At 38.3% G+C, this 21,006-nt stretch overlaps 1 protein-coding gene across 1 annotated transcript in view; it reads left to right on the forward strand.

Annotated features, from left to right (window-relative positions):
- The window catches only part of TPCN2 (two pore segment channel 2), a 35,676-nt gene that overhangs the window by 6,965 nt on the left and 7,705 nt on the right, over positions 1 to 21,006 (forward strand). Inside the window, exons 2-18 of the mRNA XM_009286666.2 lie at positions 416 to 480; positions 1,795 to 1,871; positions 2,479 to 2,656; positions 3,535 to 3,651; positions 5,500 to 5,606; positions 6,550 to 6,622; positions 9,689 to 9,788; positions 10,089 to 10,154; positions 10,526 to 10,590; positions 13,652 to 13,749; positions 14,075 to 14,156; positions 15,539 to 15,625; positions 16,701 to 16,820; positions 17,117 to 17,176; positions 17,259 to 17,387; positions 18,040 to 18,089; positions 20,204 to 20,303. Coding sequence (XP_009284941.2) covers positions 416 to 480; positions 1,795 to 1,871; positions 2,479 to 2,656; positions 3,535 to 3,651; positions 5,500 to 5,606; positions 6,550 to 6,622; positions 9,689 to 9,788; positions 10,089 to 10,154; positions 10,526 to 10,590; positions 13,652 to 13,749; positions 14,075 to 14,156; positions 15,539 to 15,625; positions 16,701 to 16,820; positions 17,117 to 17,176; positions 17,259 to 17,387; positions 18,040 to 18,089; positions 20,204 to 20,303 — 1,574 coding nt within the window. The remainder of the gene's footprint in view (positions 1 to 415; positions 481 to 1,794; positions 1,872 to 2,478; positions 2,657 to 3,534; positions 3,652 to 5,499; positions 5,607 to 6,549; positions 6,623 to 9,688; positions 9,789 to 10,088; positions 10,155 to 10,525; positions 10,591 to 13,651; positions 13,750 to 14,074; positions 14,157 to 15,538; positions 15,626 to 16,700; positions 16,821 to 17,116; positions 17,177 to 17,258; positions 17,388 to 18,039; positions 18,090 to 20,203; positions 20,304 to 21,006) is intronic.

A 21,006-nucleotide genomic window follows, 5' to 3' on the forward strand; every position in this document is an offset into this window, starting at 1 on the left:
CTGTCCCCGTCTTCCAGCTCGGGGGGCCGAGTACCCTGAGGATAACTGGTCTGCCTGTTAAAGACTGAGGCAAAGAAGGCATTGAGTACCTCAGCCTTTTCCTCATCCTCGGTGACAGTGTTCCCCCCCGCATCCAATAAGGGATGGAGATTCTCCTTGGCTCTCTTCTTGTCATTAATATATTTGTAAAAACTTTTTTTGTTGTCTTTAACGACAGCGGCCAGATTGCATTCTAGCTGGGCTTTTGCCTTTCTCACTTCTTTGCACAACCTAACGAGATCCCTGTACTCTTCTTGAGTCGCCTGCCCCTTCTTCCATGAGAACCACGGTTGTGGAGCTTCTGTTAACTGCTAAGTAAGCTGTAGGCTTTATCCAAAATACGGCAAATGATTCTCATTTCTTTTTAACTTTGTAGGTACCGGAGCTGATAATAACCTTTATATAAACCAAGCCATAGTATTTATTGAAGACGCAATCCAGGTAAATATAACTCGTTTGTTAGCTATTATGCTTCCCATGCTGGATATTTGTCACACATTCTGCTAGCTTTTAAATTTTTATGTGTTCAGGCAACTTCCACATAACATCGTGTTGATTTACAAAGCAAAATCGGAATTTCTAATTCCTGTGGTATGCAAGTTTCAGTGAACTTCTGCCTAGGAGGAACATGTTTTTCCACACAATGAAACAGATAGTGTCTTCTCTTCAGGGTTGTCAAAAGAGATGCTGGTTTGTGGGGTGGTTTTCGTTTTGGGTTTGTGTGGTGGTTTTTTTTTTTTTTGTTGTTAGTTTGTTTTTTTGAGAGTGACTGGCCTTACTGCTAAGAGAAACTATCTGAGCAAACCCTGTAATTTGCCTCTAAGTCTGACTACTTGCATAGCTTAAGAGCTGGTAGAGTTAAGGCTAGCTTCCAGCGAGAAGCTGGCACTCTTTTGCTTCAACTGAACTTGGTACCTTTGAAAGTCTTCATTCTCTCTTTGTCTCTCCTTTACTGGCCATTACTGCATATTCCTAGATCCTGTTATCTCCCAGTTATTAGCTGCAGGCAGTGGGAATGCTGGAGCACTCGTGCAGTTCTTGAGTTCTCTTGCTGCATTCAGATAGCTTTTGGTTGGGAGATTTCTGGGGATCAGATATATTTAAGGTGTGCACACCTTTCTGGAAGCAGATACTTGTCAGCAGAGGCAGCGTAACAGCAGCCCAGGAGCAGCTGCTGAGGAGGGGCTGAGCAGATTTCGGCAAGAGCAGGCCTGTTCTGAAGAATCACAGATACTTCCTTGAACTTAAAGCATGTTTTGTTTAAAGACCTAGGTTGAGGTCTCTTATATTCAGAATTAAAATGTTTGCATCTTATGGCTTTTTGGAAGCGAAAGACAAGATCCATGAATGGAATGAATGCTAGAAAGGTAAACTAAGTGGGTGGACCATTTTGGCAAGTAAATAGAATAGGCACTGAATTATTACAGATGCTGTTATTTGTAATGATGATAATGCTTGCTTCAGATGACTGCCACAGTTTCATTATCTGAGCAACTGTGTGGTCTTTAGATTAGGAAAACTTCGTTAAAAACTTTTCCGTTGCACGTGTGTAGGCTACAGCTATGGTCATTGGTGACTGACACTTTAATAATTAATAACTTGTACAATAATTTCTTTATCTTATTGTGAAACTGGAATTGTCGCGAGACTTGAGCTTTGTTGATTAGAACTTGGTTTATTGTGGTAACTTGATCTTTGTCTTTGAGACAGACTGAATGTAATGTTTGAATTACCCTTTTTGCTTTCTGCCTTCAGTATCGATCTATAAATCACCGTGTGGACTCCAAATCCCTGTGGCTTTATCGATGGTACTATTCAAGAACATGTCAGTGGTAAGAACTTGGTATTCTTTTTGCTTTTTCATTTAGGAGTAAGTCTTTATAAAAATTATTCTTCATCTCTCTTTTGTTAAATAATTAGTTAATTGTGCTTTTAGCCCTATAAGAACTTACTGTAGGAAGCAAGTGGATTGACTACATGTGAACATGATAGAAGTGGAAAGCAACAAGATATATGAAAGTGTGGTCACGTAGATGGCTCTTCGCAACAGCCATAGGACTGTTGCATGAATGGACTATTGGCATGATTTACAGCACCGTGTGTTAGAGGTTTCCAACTGTCTATTTCTAAACATATTAAATAGTAGCAAGATTGTTTGCTGATGTTAGTTTCAAAAGAATACCACCTGAGGTTATTTGGTGTGGTCAGCAGTTACATTATTCTAATGCAGGCAACAGCATGCTAATCAAGTGCTGCGTTGTGATCTAACCCATTTGTGTTAAATATGATATTATAAAGCTTTGTTTACTTTGAAGAAAATTGCTTTACTGTAAGTATTTTGTTATTCTTTTGACTCATTTTGTGGGTTCGGTGTTTTTTTGGGGTTTGTGTGGGTTTTTTTTGTTGTGGTTTTTTTTAATTTCATCTCTATCCAAACAGGATTTTGAGTTTAACCATTACTATAATCCTGGCTTTGGCTTTCATTGAAAAGCCTTCTTCGCTTACCATCACGTCAGACGTACGATACCGCCTTCCTGCATGGAATCCTCCGTGTGGCCTAACAGAAAGCATTGAGCTGCTTTGCTTTCTTGTGTTCATGGTTGATGTATCCGTGAAGGTGAGCATCACATTCACCTGGTATTGAATGCAATACTAAGTTTGTTGGGCAGCTCAGTAGGTGTAGTCAGTGTGGCTTTACTCCATTTTATATTTTGGGAGAAATGTCTTAGAACTGTTATTCAAATCTTGGATTTTCATGGTGAGATTGCTTTGCTATATTAAAGCCTTACTTTCAGGAGAAATTAGAAAGTGCATATTTTCTGAATTAGTAAAATTATTGCTTTTTATTTTTTAACCTAAGAAATATAAACCCCTGTTTGTGTGGAATAAGTGAAATAAACTTTGCTAAGCATACAGTGATTTTAGCTTAGCTGCTTGTATTAGGCTATAAAAATTGGGGTATATAATAATCAAATGTATGCCAGTTCATTTAAACAAAGCAAAATAAAAATAATCAGAAACTGAACTTTTCTTGGGACATTTGTTTCTAGAAAAATCTGTTTTTATGGTTATTAAATGGACATTTTTCTTGCATTCAAAGGATTCCTCTCACACGGCCTGTGTGCACCTCTCGCATCTACTGACCTTTTATTTAGTTCTTGTAGAAAAATTCTCTGATCAGTGTATTTTTGTCTGGATTTCAGGCAGCTCCTTATGAGCACTGATGTAAAACTACAAATACTTGGAAAACAATTGGTGCTGACTTGTTAGGGTATTGGAATTTATTATTAAAATAAGTACATCTACTGACCTTTTATTTAGTTCTTGTAGAAAAATTCTCTGATCAGTGTATTTTTGTCCGGATTTCAGGAAGCTCCTTATGAGCACTGATGTAAAACTACAAATACTTGGAAAACAATTGGTGCTGACTTGTTAGGGTGTTGGAATTTATTATTAAAATAAGTTGCTTGTTTGTTTTTTTTTTCCCCTCCCCAGAGTTACTTAATTGGATGGGAAGAATTTTGGAAAAATAAATGGCTGATGGCTTATATACTGACATTAATTGTTTCCCTTACTGATTGGATTGTATCGCTGAGTTTTTTCTGCACAGAGGTAAGAACTGCTTTCTGCAGAAACAATCAGCAACTTAGTTGTGGAGAGTGGCAGAGGAGAAGAACCTACAAAGGTTCCGCAGGGCCTATGTGATATATTGGAGAATTAAGGGGGGAGGGGGAGATGGTTAATTTTTGGTCTTGGGTAGCTGGATAATACGCTGAAACACAGGAGATGTCTGGTGTAATACAGCTTTTCGAGAGATTCTGTTTGATTCTTAATATAAGATGCGAGTTCATCGGTAAAATTAAATAGAGCTTTGTTGTTATAGTCTGTCAACTTTCAGATTATAGAGAAAACTCTGGTTGCATAGCACCAATTTTGTCATACAGTTGGAGAATTATGTTCTTAACTTGATTCAATGGCAGAGTCTCTGTAGTGATGTCTAAGTAAAAGGTAATTGTATATCTTAACAACTGCTTTCTAAGATGAAGCTGTGTCGTGTTCAAAACAATGGTGTCCTGAGAGGAAGGTCAGTTTTATGAAACGGTTCTAAAAGTGCCCTCCTTTATGTAACAATGCAATCTCCCAATTGGTTTTCTCTGCCGTGACATAAATTTGCATGAAATTAGTTGTTTGCTTACAATCATCGTTAAGAAAATACTAATGTGGTAAAAATGCTGGGAAGTGAATGAGGCAGAAATCTTGAATTTTGCTTCTTGTCTAAGTTCTTGTGTCAAAGCCATTATCTGTTGCCTTCAGATAACTTTCAAACCTATTTCAAATTACTGTCTGTATTAGTCAGGATTAGGTTGGATGCAGTTGCTACTATTAGTAACCCACTGTTTAGTTGTTCATGCTTCAGTGGTCATAGTTGACCACTGGTCACCATTGACCAGGATGTGATGTAGTATCAACGAGATAATCTTAAAATGTTGAAAGAATGTGTCACTTAAGCTTATAAGCATCTAACTATAAGAAAAGTGCATATGTCCTTTTCATAGTCAAGCCAAATAAATATAATGTGGCTGAAAGAAGTTAATTATCTGGGATGAAGGTTGTGCTTACAACATGGGGAGTGTGTCCTGGAAAGAAGTGATTGTAAAATCTTTAGGTGTGATAGTGGACAAGTAGTTTGAACAGGAGCCTCCCTTACAAAGCAGTGGCAGAAGGAGCAGTTTAACTGCTGGGATGTATGCACAAGGGAATCGCGAGGAAGAAAGTGATTTTTTTGGCTGTTGTGTGTGGCCCTGAGAAGACTGGTCCTAAAATGCAGGATGCTGAAATACTTGAAGTAGCTGATAAGTCACAGAAATAACTTGAAGGCTGGCAAGTGTCTTGGATGCAAGAATCAAACAGCTTAATTGCTTTAGTGTATGTTAAGGAAAAGAAAGGCAATCGCCTGTTTGAGTCTTGTCAGAGGCAGAAATTGTTGAGTAATAAGCAGGCCCTTTAATTATAAAAAGAAAAAGAAAGGCTGAAAATTGAAATCAGGTACTTATTTTCAAAATGTGTGTCTGTTTATTGAAAGTAGCTGGCTATTACTTCCTCTTTTGAAATGGACCTTGGCAGAAAATATGAAAATGCCATCTCTTGACCTGCTTGTTATGTCTGCTGAGCAGTAAAGTTAGATTGTTTATAATTAGTGGCCTGATGAGGCTATTGAAATGTCAGTGTGCATTTTTAAAGCAATCTCTCATTCTTTTAATGAGGCACCCATAAGTATAAAACTCTTTTGTGTGTTTTGTGACTTCATTGGGACAGATTCAGCTTCTGAGCACAGCCTTTTTATGTTACACTGTTGACTTTGTTGATATGTGTATCAGTGTTTTTTGACAAACTTGTATTAAAAATAGTTGTGGTGCTAGTTTTACGGGAACTCAGTATCTGATCCATTGGTTTTTGCAGAATGTGAGAATAAGAAGAATTCTTCGTCCTTTCTTTCTCCTTCAGAATTCTTCTATGATGAAGAAAACATTAAAAAGTATCAACAGCACATTGCCTGAAATGGCAAGGTAGGTAATAGCATAGAAGACATCCTTTCACAGCAAGCATGTAGTTACCCTTAGTATTCTGGCGTGTGACATCTGAGTAGCTTCCTTCTTGACGGTCTAGCTAAGTGGCTGGTGAGATCAGGTAGCAATGGATGGAGGTTGTGTTAACTTTTTGATTCCTTTAGTCTGTAAAATTTCTCTAGAATGCCTATGATGTGACTCTGTATGTGACAGATAAGGTTTTTGATGCTAGCTGAGTGGGGTTTTTTAGTTCTGTGTATGTTACATACATCCCTTTTGTAAGGGAAGAACTGAGGCATCATCTGGGCAAAGGTCTATGCCATGTTTCTCCAAGGTAGCATCTCAGAAGTATGGGTAGACACACACGTACTTGTCTTCCGGTCGTGAGTGCCACGCAAGATATCTCTTTCTTTACAATGTCAGAGCGGTTTACTTCAGCTTTTTCATTTCTAAATGTTTTTAGCAATATATGTGTTAAATTTTACTGTCATTAGAAATGTTGAACTGGAAACCCCACTGGTGAAATCGTAACCAGACAGCACGATGCTTTTTGAAAGAGATCTCTTCCTGCGACATGGGTCGTGTATGTGTACAGCTTATAGAACTCACTGTCCTTGCCTCTTACTTTTTAACAAGTCCCACAAGAATCAAAGGTGTATGCAAGCCAAGATGCTGTATTTTGATCGGAAGGTGTAAATACGGTCCTAACTTTAGAAAAACAAGTGTTAGAATCTCATTGACCTCACAACTGTCTAAGCTTGTGCTGAGGAGTCATGAACAAGTGTGATTCTTATTCTGAATCAAAACTTAGATCATCTTCTGCTATCTTCATATAGCTTCTTAAAAATACCCCTGGTTTTCTTTATGTGGCATTTTTAGCAAAGGATATTAAGAATAAGATAAAATTGGTATTAATGTGTATGATCTGTTTTCTTTCCAACAGTGTTGTTCTACTACTAGCTGTTCATCTGTCTCTCTTTACCATGTTTGCCATGCTGCTGTTTGCTCGAACAAAGGTAACCAATTATATTTATGCTGTGGTCGATCTTGGTGTTTTTTTACTTTGCTTGCATAGCTGCTGCTTGTCTAGTTTTATAATCAAACTAGTGAAACTTTTTTTTCCCCTGAAAAGGTCATGTTACCTTGTCAAACTTACTGGGATGAGTTTAAAGTCAATTTAGAGAGATGTAATGTGTGCATAGTATCCATGTATAGTGCTGTTTATGTAAGTGTGCACTAGAAGGCCCCTCAGAATAGTGTTAGAATCTCCTTATCCTTTAATGAAGATTTTTTTTTTTCCAGACTGCACTTTGTTTCTTAAGTGATTACGCTCCTTCCTACTCCACAACTGAAATCTTTCACTCTTGCTGTAAGCTGTGGCATGTTATTTTATTAGTCTAGCTCCACTGCTCAGAGCGAGGTTAGATGGTTCCATTCTAAAATGTGGTTGACATCTTTATGATCCTGCATATTACTGGTATTGATGCCATTATCACAGGTGAGAAATTTAAAGTCTGTTTATACAAGAGGCTTCCTTATACAATTCTCCAATTTGATCCTTCGAGTTACTTTCTCTGCTGTTGTTGAAACCTTCTATGCTGTTCTGTGTCCAAAGCTCTTAATCTTTTCACTTTTTTGTTTATATTATCACTCATTTCTTTTTTCTTTTCCTTATCTAGCTTTTTGCTAAGGTTAGTTTCCTCTATATTTTCTTATCTTCTAATACTGGTATCCCTGGCCATGCCTTGGTAGGTTCTTGCCTGCATTTCTCCAATGTTTTGGTTTCTGATCTCTTTGTTTTTTCCTCTGTGGGTTTGTTTTTTTTTTTCTCTCTTCCTACTTCCAAAAAGCAAATTTGAAGTTTTGTGGTTAAAATAACTTTTGTGTTTCAGTGCTCTTGGTATGTTCCCTCTCCTGAAGTTCCCGTATCTTAATGTTTCGTACTCAGATTTATTTTTTTTTTTTGTCCTTACTTTTTAAGGCCTTCCATAAATATGTTCCTATGAGTACAAAGATTTGTTGCATACTTCTCCCAGTAATTTTAGTCCTCTCCTTAATCTCATGTTTGCACCTTCATTCCTACTGCAAGTTGCACTTGAGCCTGCCTCTAGTCTTCCTTATGATCAGCAAATTTCTTGAATTCCCGTGTTATAGAATTTCTGGAATTAGAAGCAGAGCTCTATTTTTTCCCCTTAGTTTAGTTGCATGCTGTATCTTTGTATTATCTCTGTATGTCATGTTTAATTTCAGTTATGAGCTTTCCCGGCAGATGGGAATATAACTTATATACCCGAACCAGTCAATTTTGTGTACATTTAGGTGAAAAATAAAAAATTAGAGAGCAGTCTTTCCTTTTTTGATTTGCTAGTCTAATACCCATGCAAAGTAATTGTATCTAACAAGGCAAAATACTGAAAGCAAGTTCTAAAAATACAGTTATTAATGAAATTCACGCCCCTAGATTTTTTCATTGTCTTGTGTATATCCTCTAGAGGTACATTTTTCCAGTCTTTGCAGCAGATTCAGGGGCTATTTGTTCTGTATTGCCTGATTCATGTTTGTATTGTTTGCACTCTGCATCTTTTTTAGCTGTCTCTACTTGAACTTGGGGGGGGGGGGGGGAAAGGGGGGGTTGGATGATCCAAGATCAGTCTCCCAGTGTGTTTTTGCTGAACATTTTGATACCATCAGAGCTTAAGCAGATCATCTGACGTTTCCACTGAGTCACAAAATAATTTTGATGACTTTAGTTGCCAAAGTATTTGCCAATATTTTTTGGGTGCTGTAGCACTGATCTCTCCACCCCCCCACACCCCAATGTTTAAGCTCTATGTGATGTTTTCACTGATACTGTACATAGCATTTTGAATCTTCATCTTTTCAAAATAGAACAGTTGCATGTTTTCCACCTGCCCAACAACTTCTGTAATGTGCGCTAATGCTGGTTATAGCATATTGCTTTATATTGTGTGCCCTTATTTGTGTAAATATTTATTTCCTCTAAAATCAGGTAAGGACTATCCTTGCACTCATACTTTAAGTACATCTTCACATACGTTATTGAAAAGAGACCTAAAACTTGTCTGGCTGTGTTCTGTGTAGATCTTGCTGTAATTAAACAGAAGCCCCTGAATATGTAAGGGGATAACTGGAGAAAGGGGGAAACTTTCCAAGTAATGGTAGTAACTTTTGTGCAAATAACTAATTCAGAGGATGTTAAGTTTTCTATTCAGAAAGGAGAAGTGGGAGACACATTTCACACTCAGTGAGTATGCTAGTAGAGCTGTAGGCGTTTGGGAGGAGCTCATAATCTATAGGCAAGGATCTTTTGTAACATGGCAGTCACTGAGGCAGCTGTTCATTACTGAGGAGGCTGCGGGGTCACCCAGATGTTGCCATCCTTGTTTTGTTTCTGTTCTTCAGTATAGACAAGATCTATTTTAACGTTGTCCTCAAATTGTATTATACTCTTGGACAAGTCCTGGAGAGTAGTCCTAGAGTATACAATTCAGGGTGATTAGGTTTCCATCTACGCTGAGGTACAGCATGCTATAGCAACAAAGCAAGTAGCTTCTACTCTACACTAATTTTTATAATGCAAGTTGACACTGAAGATGGTATTAGTCTGTTTGTGATTATTTTTTTTTTTAATATCATGTTTAGGGAGTCCTTTTAGCTCCAATACACTAATATCTCTTGCAGGCTAAGAGGTGATGCTTTTTATATCAATCAAGGGTGGCTTCAGATTCCTATATTGTCTGTTTGTGACATTATTGTTCTTCCTGGGTCTGAGGTGTTAGCTAGACATAACTTCTATATTGAGCCTCCTGTGTCTGTCTTAGCTTGCTGTTCTTCTTTATGTTTTTAATGGCTGTTAATAAGTGAAATGATTGCACTGTATTCCTACACGTTGTCCTAGTTTTTGTGCTTGTCTTGTGCTTTTTTTCTCGGGGTGGATTTGATTGTGTAAGAAATTGATTAATTTTTTTAATCTTTTTTAAAAATTTTTTTCCCCCTCCCTTGGTAAGACAGTCTTAGTGATTCTTCAGTGTTTCCCTAACAATGAACATCTCTTTGACTAGGATGGCCAGCAGGATAAGGAGTGGGTGGGGTATTTCCGGAATTTGCCAGATTCACTGACATCACTGCTGGTCCTGCTAACTACTGCAAATAATCCTGATGGTGAGCAATCTTCCAGAAATAACTCATCTCTCTTTTCAAAGAATAAGAGAGTAAGATTATCTTCAGACTACTGTAGCCATTGTTTCAGCTGATAGTTCTTAGTACAGCCAGAGGAAGGTTCTGTAGATTTTTCATGCCTTTAGTAACTTGATTCTTGCCTTTCCTTTGGTGTAATTTTATATGCATCTCTGAAGTGGAGCTATATAAGAGCTTTTACCAATTGCCAAAATTTGATAGAGGTCTCCAGTTTTCTCATTAAGCCTTAAATTCCTATTTCCTTTTTTGTTAAATCTGACACAGTGATGCTTCCTGCTTATTCTAAGAATCGAGCATATTCAATCTTCTTCATACTCTTCACTGTATTAGGTAAGTTACCTTTTGTCTTCAGTAATTTAAATGCACTTTAACTTTGACACTTGTGCATATCAGCTACAGAGTGTTTTATTTTTCTAGGAAAGTTTAATCATAAATTTCTCCTTCTTGTTTCTTCTGATTACTGTGTAGTATCTTGCAAGATAATTTTCATGGAAGGCACTTATGAATGGTTTGTTCTTTTTCAGTAACATATCATAGAGGAATGGATACATTACAGTATATTCAAACATTAAAAACATTTTGGAAATTTTAGAAAACTAATCCTTTTAAAATCTTACATGTGACTTACTGTATACATTGAAACTTCTTTGAGAAACAGAAATATATTTCAGTAATTCTCACTGCCTCTTTTTCTCCAATAGGCAACTTGTTTCTGATGAACTTGCTTACAGCAATAATATACAACCAGTTTCGAGGATACCTTTTGGTGCGTAAAGCATTCCTAATTTTTATGTTCTACCGTAACTGTAAAACTGCCAAGCCCTGAGTATTACAAGTTTCAACTGTGTATTAAAGCAGTATGCCCATCCGGGTTGTAGATATGGTTTTAAAATACTAAAGGTTCTTTGATATAGATATTTTTCCCCTTATATGCTGTTGTAGCTTGATCCTCTTCCGTGACAAAATTACCTGCTTGTATACTTCCATGTATGCTGTGGATCTGCAACTTTGACTATTATAGGGGGGGGAAAAAAATCCAACTATTATAAAACTGAACAAGGACAAGTGGACAAGTAACTTAAACTTGGTCTCTGTGAAGAAAACCTACTGTACTATTTAAATAGCTATTGTTGCAAACCCTAGCACTTAATTTCTCTGAGTAGCACAGCATTAGAAGCCTTCGATCAAAAAGCATCACTGAATAAAAGATCTTCACGTTCAGGATTTTTTACTTCATCCTTACCATGGTGGGTGGGTGTGATGTTAGAATGATTAGGGCAGTCTTCTGGCTCTAAAAGTTGGTCTTGAGCCTTGTGATTGACTTGTACCAGAAGCAGTTGCCAGTAGGTATAGTAGTTATTCTTGGTAGTATTCAGTCTCAAATAAAAGGAACCTGTGCTTACTCTCCATGCAATGCCAGTCATCCATGTAATACTTTAGTGTGCTTCTGGAAGACGCCTGATCATATGTGATTCTCTCCATTTTGTGAGGTGCGAGTCTGATGTGTAGTGTAATGACCTCTTTTGACTCAGGTGTCTATATTAAAGAAGTAAAAGCTGACAAAGTAAGTGTACTTTTGCATGTTGTTCAAGGAGTGCGCAATCTGTGGTGACGATTAAACTCATGACTAAAAGTTCTTTCTCCTTTATTAACGAGCTGTGCAGCGTGCTTTGTTGCATTACGTACAACAGTTGTTTAATCTCCAGCTGGGAGTGTAGTCAGGATTCCCTTAGCAGGAAAGAGTGTAAGTGCTTTTGTTTTCTGTATCAGCTTGTTCAACTGCACTATCTGGGACGAATTGTAATGAGATGAGGCAAAAGTATTTTAGAAAGCAGGGACAACGTAACTCAAATGAAAGATCATCTCGGTTACTGCCAATAAGATGTACTTCATCCAAGAGGTTAAATTTATGACTTTCCTATTGCTATTCCAAAAAAGAAGTAACTGACTGGATAGGTGGTGGAAGGAAGAGGCTGCATGGGTGCAGCTGGAGATCTCCAGCAATGAATACAGAACATCCAAGGTGCACCACGGTTACTTAGCAGTTAACACACATAGTAGATTAATAGAAATAACACAGTGCTAGGCTAAGTATAATGATTATCACACTGATGGCACACAACTGAATCTTTGGCCAGGCAGTCATCAGTCAAAATGGGAACTGTCAGTTTCTTGCTCTTCAGAATGTGCTGAGTCTTGATCTTGCTGAGGTGCCATCAAACTGTTTGAGATTTTTCTTTGAGCTTTGTAACTTTCACAATGAAATTTTTCTCTCGAGTCTTGAGTTAGTTCTTCAACAGTTTCACTTCCAGCTCTGTCTTTTACTTTCCTCTTGCATATTTTATAAAACTTCCCAGCTCAACAGCAATGTATTTGGTAAAGCTGAGTCAGGGTAGTGCTAAGCAAAAGCACTGGGCTAAACCTCTGGCCTGTAGGTTAAGCTTTTTTGCCTTTGTGCCAGTACGGTGGTGGCCTCTGTAGCTTGGAATGAACAGCGGTTCCTGATTGTGTACGTTCCAATTGGTCTTTTCTCATGCCTATAGTTTCCTTCAGGTTTGGTGGCAGGGCAAACTCGGTGACTTTGACTTTGGGTGTGATTTTCCCACTTACTTACACTGTGGTCTTATAGTTCCTCCGTTACTTACTTCCCCCTTTACTTACATATAGTCTTATAGTTCCTTCCTCTTATTTACATAGTCTTATAGTTCATTGAGCCCTTCAGAGGAGGAGTGAAGTTGAGGGCTTGGGGGGAAAAGTGAGATAATTGCTGCTCTAGTAGAGCTCCAGAGAGAAGGTGAAGTTTGTTGGATAGTAAGCCTTAGGCAATATTACACAGAAGGAATGGCCCCCATTGCGGGAGAGGGGTGTTTAAATGTAATATGTGCAAAGAGGAATTTTTGTAATCCTTTCCTCCAGCTCTGTTTCTTCCCTTCTTTCTCCATTTTCCTCTTTCCCGTGTGAGAGCATGCCGTAATCTGACTCCCAATAAAGTAGCTGAGTTTGAAAGTGGTTACTATGAAGAAAATGAAGCACAAAAACCTGTGGCTCTGGCTTTCTTCTTTTTGGCAAGAAGCTGGAGTTGGAAAACCTGTCTAACTCTTCTCTTTGCACCATAGTATGAATTTCTGTGAATACTCGAGCTTTGCTGTTGCTATTGTCTCCGGAATAGGCATGTGCCTGTGCAATACAGAATTAAAAATAAACTATGACCTGGATGTTTACTTGAACTCCAGAGGCTTGCTTGCTTCCTTCCTTCCTTCTTGTACACGGAGTTCTTGAAGGGAACGAGGCCTAGGGAAGTCTCTTACTCTGATCTCTAATCACAAATCTGGGGTGTGTGCCAGAAGGTCAGTGTATTAGCTGACCATAGGATATAGTACTGCATGAGGAGCTGGGTACCCCTGGTCTTCCCCAAGTCCTTCTGGTAGGAATGGGCTTCACTGATTAAAACTCATGACGCTATGGGAGCTGGGGGAAGACCAGGGGTACCAAGTCCTTCTGGTAGGAATGGGCTTCACTGATTTAAGCTTATGACTCTTTGTGGTATTCCTTTTAAAATGTGGAGTGTCTGTCTGATTGGACCCAGTATCTAGACAACTAGATTAGTGGCTAATGACGGGGTCTTTGGCGGTGGGAGAAAGAAAACAGTATCTTGCCTTCCTGAAAAATTATTTTAGTTGAACAGATATGGCCCTCTCTGAGGCTTCCAGTAGGTTCTGACTAAGGGCTGGGCAAATAATTTACAGGTCTTATTTGTATCATCTAGTTGGATTTCCTTTAAACAAGTGTAAGTAAATTGTCTCCTCTGTGGTGTTTTTACTGTCCAGAAATCGGTTCAGTCCTCCCTCTTCAGGAGGCGACTGGGAATCCGGGCTGCGTTTGAAGTGCTTTCTTCCCTGAAAGAGACTCCTGCTAATGCACAACAGTAAGTGAAAAACATTGAAACAGTAGATGATCTAGGAGAAAAGAGCAGATTTTTGATCATCTTGTTTTGTTTAGTACATTTACTGAGGATGTCTTCTTGAAAAATGGCAGTTTGTTGCTCAACGTTTTTGTTTTATTTTTTTCTTTAACTGGATGTTTATAATACACTGTTTGGGACTCTTATGGGGTCTGTTTCCTTTTTATTTCTACTTCCAATTTTATCTGCTTTTCAAAAAAAGAAAGAGGCAGGAATGCATTTGGAACAGCTATTTTTGCCATCAAGACAGTTATCTGTTTCAGGGCCCATCCTGTTTTCTTTTAAATAGGTCGTATGTCAGCATTGGGGCCTTACTACAAGTGCTGCAGAAAGTTGAAATGGATTCTCGCTGCAAGCAAGCCATCATGAGAGTAAGAACTATATTTTCTTAGTCTTTATGTTGGTGACTATCAAACCGTCTGATGGGACAGAGGGCTGAAATTGCCTTAATCACACCATTGATCTAGGAGCAGTAGCTTTCAGCTCAGCTTTCTTTTTGGTGCTTTCTTTAAGAGTGTGAAGGGAGGCCCAGCTCAGTGTCTGTTCATGTTTTGGTCTTCAGAACAAAAACAGTCTCTAGGCAATGGCTTCACCTTAAGGTTGCTACTTCTTTAGTTGGTGTGATGAGGAACACATTCATCTGTAGAGATGTGTAGAGTAATGAAAACTCTTGTTTTGTAGAGTTAATTTTTTCATTTGCTTTGCTTTCTCTCCGCAAGTAAAGCGTTTCTCACTGTGGTCTAGAGCTGCTGTCTATAGCAGCTTCTCTCTACCATTTGAAAATGTCTCTTTTTCCATTGGATTTTAGCTGTGCTGCTCCCTGTAGATATTAATACTTGTGTCAGGCTACAGGGAGAGTGGTTTTGCTTAACTAAAGACTTAATTAACATTGCAGCTCATGCCATGATTTTCAGAGATTAGAGAAATTATTTAGCTCTAATAGGAGATGTGGAGATCATTGGTGCGATTTCAGAAAAATTATCTAAAAGTAATGTTGCTTTTTAAGAGCAACATTGCAGCAGGATTTGGAAGTCCATATTGTAAGATCTTCTGCCAAAAGGAAGTGACAATTCAGAGCTGATGGTTATAGCATCAGCAGTTGGCTGGCTCCTATGTGAAGGTTGGAAGTGGAATGAAGAGGTATACATGTATTATTTCCCATTGTTGTCTGGGATAGGGGTTGTGTAAGCAGAGTTGCCTGAAAATAAACAGCCTGCTCTGTAATTATGCTGAGCTGTCCATTGCATTGTTTGTTAGGTATGCAAATTCAAGTTTTAGTTTTTCTTCTTGTTGCTGGTGGGTTTTCCATTTCTTTTGTTGCTGTGTGCGCTACAAGTTGCAGTTAGTGTTTAGCATGCTATGGAAGCGTCTTCATCATGTTACAATTTGTAAAATATTTCCATCCTTCCAGGTAGTAACTTCTGCAGAGCAGTGATAACTGACATAGTATCTTCATTCCTCGGATCATAACATAATGATGGCAATGTTAGATGAGACTAAAAATTCAAGTATATCAAAAGAGCATGCTCCTTCTTAAGCAGCATGTGATCCTAGAGAAAAGGCGAGCCAAATCCCACAGTCATGTGGCAGTTTTGTGTTAAAGCAAAGCAATATTGAAGCTCACTCTAATACCTTGGTGTAGGTTGTATTACATCTCAATTCCTAGACTTTTAAGATAGTCTGAGGGTGTTGGCACTGTTTGAAGATGCACCTACTGCAGGTGTTGATCTGGATGTTTCTCTTTCATGTGAAGTCACTCAAAATGTGCTCCTGTGACCAGCTGTCAGCTGCCCAGTTTCAGAAGCTCTTTGAAGAACTAGACAAAGATGCCATTAAGCAAGTATGTATCTGACAATCATTTATAAAGTGTCATAAGTTGGGTGTGGTCTTGTGCAAAAATAAGTGATAGTATTCTGCTTATAAGCAAACTTCACAATTTGTTGAATGTGGGGCGTGATCAAGTGTCATTGATTTTTAAGTTGTTTGTGGGTTACTCTTACAGTCACAAATGGCATTGCTTTGGGGGCTGTTACAGCATTAGTTTGGGATTGCCAGGTAGTATTAAATACACAGAATGCATGGTTGTTCGTATATATGAAATGGTTGTTTATTCTGTCAGCATTTTTAAGTGACTTGGCCAGACAAAACAGATGAAGGCTCTTTGTGTGTGTTTTGTTTAATAGGAAGATTCGTTACAAAGGAACAAGGAATAGGAGTTAGACTTATAGCATAGACTTTCTGAAAAGTGCTTTGGAGAAGTGAGTACCTCTGTAGTAAATTGGTTTTGATGAAATGCGAGGGATTTGTCTTGTCATGACAGTCCTATATTAAAGCAATGCATCTCTGCTATATATTAGTCTTTGCAGGGTAACACTTAACTATACTCAGGCAAAGTCTTTTCTCCAGTCCCTGAATGAAGAATGCAGTGTGGATTCTTTAAGCGTTCAGATGAAGATGGGCAGAAAGCAGTCTTCTCCACTAGGAGAAAGAAAGAAAGAGGAAAAAAAAAAAAATCAAACTTTTCGAGGGTTAGGAAGTGTTCTTTTCTATGTTTGCATGTAACTAAGACTTCTGAATCTTTTAAGGGAGATTAAATGTTGGGAAATGGGGAAGGAATGTATACAATTAGTGGCTTGGTGTTTAGTTTACCTGCTTGGGGCATTGGAGAGAGGTTGGATTATCTTGTGTTGTGCCATATTCGTCAACCTATTTGCTAATCAGAAATGATCTCTTGCTGCTAATAGCCAGAGCTTGAAAACACCTTCCTACTGAAATGTCAAAATTAGCATGTGGTTTTGAAGTTTTGCTTTGAAAATGTCTGTTTCTTAAATCTGAGATGGGGTGTGTGTTTCCTGCATCATTATTAAAATGTTTATGCTGTGTGTCTCACAGCAAATCCTGTGTGTTCTTTTCAGCATCCTCCCAGTCCACAGTATCAATCCCGTTTTCTGCAGAAAATGCAGTTTGCCTTTGGCCATCCCTACTTTGGCTACTTGGGGAATGTTGTAGCCCTTGCAAACATTGTTTCTATCTGTGTAAGTAAAAGTTTTTTGTTTTGTGGTTTTTGTTTTTCCCCTGCTACAAACTTCAGTTCTGTTTTTGTTCTTTAGTCTCTGGTCTGATAACCACTTTTTGTAGCAGATGTCCATGTTTGGCATGCTTTAGTCATGCAAAGTCTTAGAATAGAATACCTGCAGTTAAAAAATACATTCTAAGCTGCTTGAAAAGGTCTGTGCAAAGCATAAAAGACTGTGTTTTGTTCTTGTGCTTAAAAATCTGTTTTATGCAGCAGTAAAGCAGTGGATTCATAAAATATTTCTTGTTGTTTAAGGTGGTTTTGGTGATGGATGCAGATAAGCAGCCATCTGAAAGAGATGACTTCTTCCTGGGGGTAAGATGCAACAGTATTCCTACAGTTATTGCTGTTCCCTGAGGTGTCAATAATTCTAATTATTTTTATTTTTTGGGGGAAGGCTATCAACTGCTTCTTCATCCTATACTATCTGCTGGAAATGTTGCTGAAAATCTTAGCAATGGGCTTGAAAAGATACTTGTCATACCCAAGCAATAGATTTGATGGACTTCTGACTGTAATTTTGCTGGTAAGCTTTTTGTTAACTTCTGTATTCCTGGTTTTGTTGACTAGGATGATTAGGAACTGCAAGAGCTAGTGGAATTGCTTTTTATTCAACACTGATGTGCCGAGTTAAATAACATGAGCCAGTGTTACGGTTTTAAGTGGCTTGAATGTTTTGGTGGCAAATGGTTCTCTTAGGGTCTCCTTTCTGGAGGTAGGCTTTTTTAAATTGATGGAAAAGGTGAGCTTTCTTACAAGCAGCCTTTTTAATGTTATTTGGAAACATCCAGCTCTTGAAGTAATTACATAAGGAATTCTGTTACATAGCTAAAAATCACTTTGCTTTTTGAATGTAAAAAAAAAAAAAAAAAAAGTGGGGGAAATTGTTTTTTTTTTTTTGGTAAAAGCCTGAAACCCATATGGCAGATGAGGCCAAATTCACAGTTAATGTAATTCATTGTATATCCTTATATGTGTCACCATTGGATTATGTGTGTAAATTGGATTAATTTGGGGGAATACCTGGTCAAACATGACAATTTCAGAGCTTTAAACTGAGTTAAATTAGCGGCTTAAAGCTCTTGAAAATGTTTCCTGTCAAGAAACTTACGTAAATTTTGAAACTCAGAATTACGAAGTAAGGTTTTGACTACTTTTTTTTTCTTCCCTAACTGAAGATTTTGGAGGTTGCAACTTTTGCTGTGTACGGATTTCCTCATCCTGGTTGGTACGTAATCTCCGTGAACTGTTGCACTTTGCTTGGTGTCTGGGTGGGTCAGGGGAATATACAAACAGTTCATACACACTTAGGTCATTATGCTATGATTGTCAGCCCAGTCCCTAATTTACCAAACCTAGTAGAATTTCTCACCCTTGTAGTCGCTAGAGGCCATGCAATATGGATAAATGAAAGAAAATTATTAATTTTTTTCATAAAATTTAGCGTTCTGTTCAGCTATTCTGAGCAAGATGCATTTTTATTACTTGTAATCTGATGTAAACAACTAAAACATCGGTGTGTTATCAACATTGTTCTGGTCCTAAATCCAAAACACAGCACTGTACCAGCTACTAGGAAGGAAATTAACTCTATCCCTGCCGAAACCAGGACATGTTGCAATCAGAAGTTATATTAATTTACACTAGTGCCTGTAAAGAGACCTGATAGATGTTGCAGCTAAAATGTGTTTATTTTTTAACACATCTTGCACTCCTATCACTCAAAAGTGATGGTTGCCATAAGGATATTAATTACTAACAATCTAAAGGCATTAACTATTCATCTAACTTATAATTGATTTTATTTGGGTTTGATTTTTTTTTTTGCCCCTTGATTTTTGAATGTAGATGATTGTTTGCACTGCAATAGTATCTTGAAGCACCAGTAATGCTTGTTAGATCTTTGTGTCAGTCACTGCAAACAGATTATAACCCAGATGAGTCATTCTGAGTCCTGATGCTGCTTATGGTGTGTGCTGTTGGTAATTGCTTGGTCTGTAGATGTAACATCTTCAGGACAGGACTCAGATGTGACTATTATTCTAGAATATGCGTTCTATACAGTGTTGTTTTAAATAATTTATTATTAGAGTTGAATATATTGGTGAGTCAAATCATGATTTAGCATCTGTGTTACCAAGGAGTTTTTTCATTAACATCTTTTGTCCCCCACCACCTGCTCACCTTTCCAGCAAAGAAGCATCCAGCATGCTGATGTAAAAGTCAGCTAAAACTCAGGCTGAGGTTTGAAGTGTATGCGTATCACCCATGGAATACGCATATAAGGAAGAAGGTTGGCAAGACAGTCTGTTAGCTTAGTGCTTTCTTTGAAGCCTAGCTTCAGCCAAGCACACCCTGAAGGATTAATGCATGTCTTTGTGCAAGTTCCTAAAGTATCCTGCTATAGCAATATTTTTGTTTTGCTTTGTTTTCTGAAAGGACTTACTTTGGTGCCTCCCCACCAGCAGAAGGGAGGCCACTTACCTGGGTATTTTAGTACAAACATGCACTTTAAATATGCATATAGTGCTCTTTAAGAGCCCAGGCTAAATGGATCGCTTCCTTCATCAGTTATTAGAGTTTACTATAGCTGAGATTCCTGCTGAGTAAATTAATGTACTTCCTTTTACAGTTTATGGATTTTTATATAGGATAATTCAGGCTGGAAGGGACCTCAGGAGGTCTCTAGTCCAGCCTCCTGCTCAAAGCAAGGCTGGGCCAAGTTTTTCAGAGCTTTATCCAGTTGGGACTAGAAAACCTCTGATGACGGAGGCTTGCACAACCTCTCTGGGTAACCTGTGCCTCTGTCTTACTGTCCTCGTGGTTGACAAGTTCTTCCTTATATCTAGCGTGAGCCTCCACTGTTTCAGCTTACACCTACTCTCCCTTGCCCTGCAACTATGCACCACCAAACAGCCTTGCTTCTGTTTTCTTGAGGACTACTTTGTGAGTATTAGAAGGCTGTTGCTAGATCCTCCTGAAGCAGTGTTCTCCAGGCTGAACAAGCCCAGGTCCTGCAGCTTCAATTTGTAGGGCAGGTGCATCAGCCCCTGACCGGCTTGTTGGCTCTCTGCTGATCTTGCTGCAGTTTGTCCCTTTCATGTATTGGGGATTCCAAAACTGGATGCAGTGTTCTAGTCAGTTACACGTTGCAAAGAGTGATTACATGAGGATATAAAAATCCTTTTTTTTTTTTTTTTCTTTTTCTAATTTTTTAATATGCCCTGAATGTTAACCAAAAGCTGTGGGGAATTTACAGTTACCTGCAGCCCAGTAGATTTAACTGTGTCTTTATGTCATGGGCTGTTTCTCTGATTTGTTATTTTCTTCCATCTTTCCTAGGAGACCCGAGTTCATGGGCTTGTTATCCCTGTGGGATATGGTGCGATTGGTGAACATGTTAATTGTGTTCAGGTTCCTGCGGATTATTCCTAATATGAAGGTGTTTGTTTATCCCTCCACACTTCTGATTTCTTTGTTGGTCAAATTATAAATCTTGTTAAAGCCTTTTTAGAATAACATCTAGTAGACTGCAATTCTCTTGCACCTGAGTGGGATTGTAACTCAGCTCTGACTGTCCAGACTATTGCACAGCACCTCGCAAACTCACTGTCTCTTTAGATGGTTTTCTCTGTTGAGGTGGTAGGGAAGTTCTGTTGATGTCACTGCAATTGACTGTCACTGCTGGTATTCTAAAGTGGGCAAAATGCATCCAGAAACACTTGTGCAACTTGTGTAGTGTTTCAGTCTTAATTAGATGAGTGGATATGATATCCTTGAAGAACTTGGTACTCAGGAGGTGATAGACTTGCTTTCACTAGATACTGCCAGACATTTTGGTCATACAAAGGATTATGTGGAATAAATCCCTCTTTCCACTTTCCAGTTTCCACCAGAATACCTGTACTTGAATCTAAAATGACTTTGCGTTCTTTGATTGTTGGTTATAATCCTGCATTTAGACTTGCTTGAAAGCTAAGCCCAAATTAATGTCAGGTGCAGGGCTTGTATCTTAGTTCAATAAACCATAAATATCTGCCTGATGTAATCAGAGGTCATTATGTCAGTGGAAAGTGTAAACTAGAAATGATGTGGATCAAATATGAAGCAGTTAATCTGGAGCTGTGGGGCGCTTGTGATTTTTT

The sequence above is a fragment of the Aptenodytes forsteri genome, unplaced genomic scaffold (genome assembly GCF_000699145.1).
Source record: "Aptenodytes forsteri isolate BGI_AS27 unplaced genomic scaffold, ASM69914v1 Scaffold252, whole genome shotgun sequence".
NCBI lineage: Eukaryota > Metazoa > Chordata > Aves > Sphenisciformes > Spheniscidae > Aptenodytes > Aptenodytes forsteri.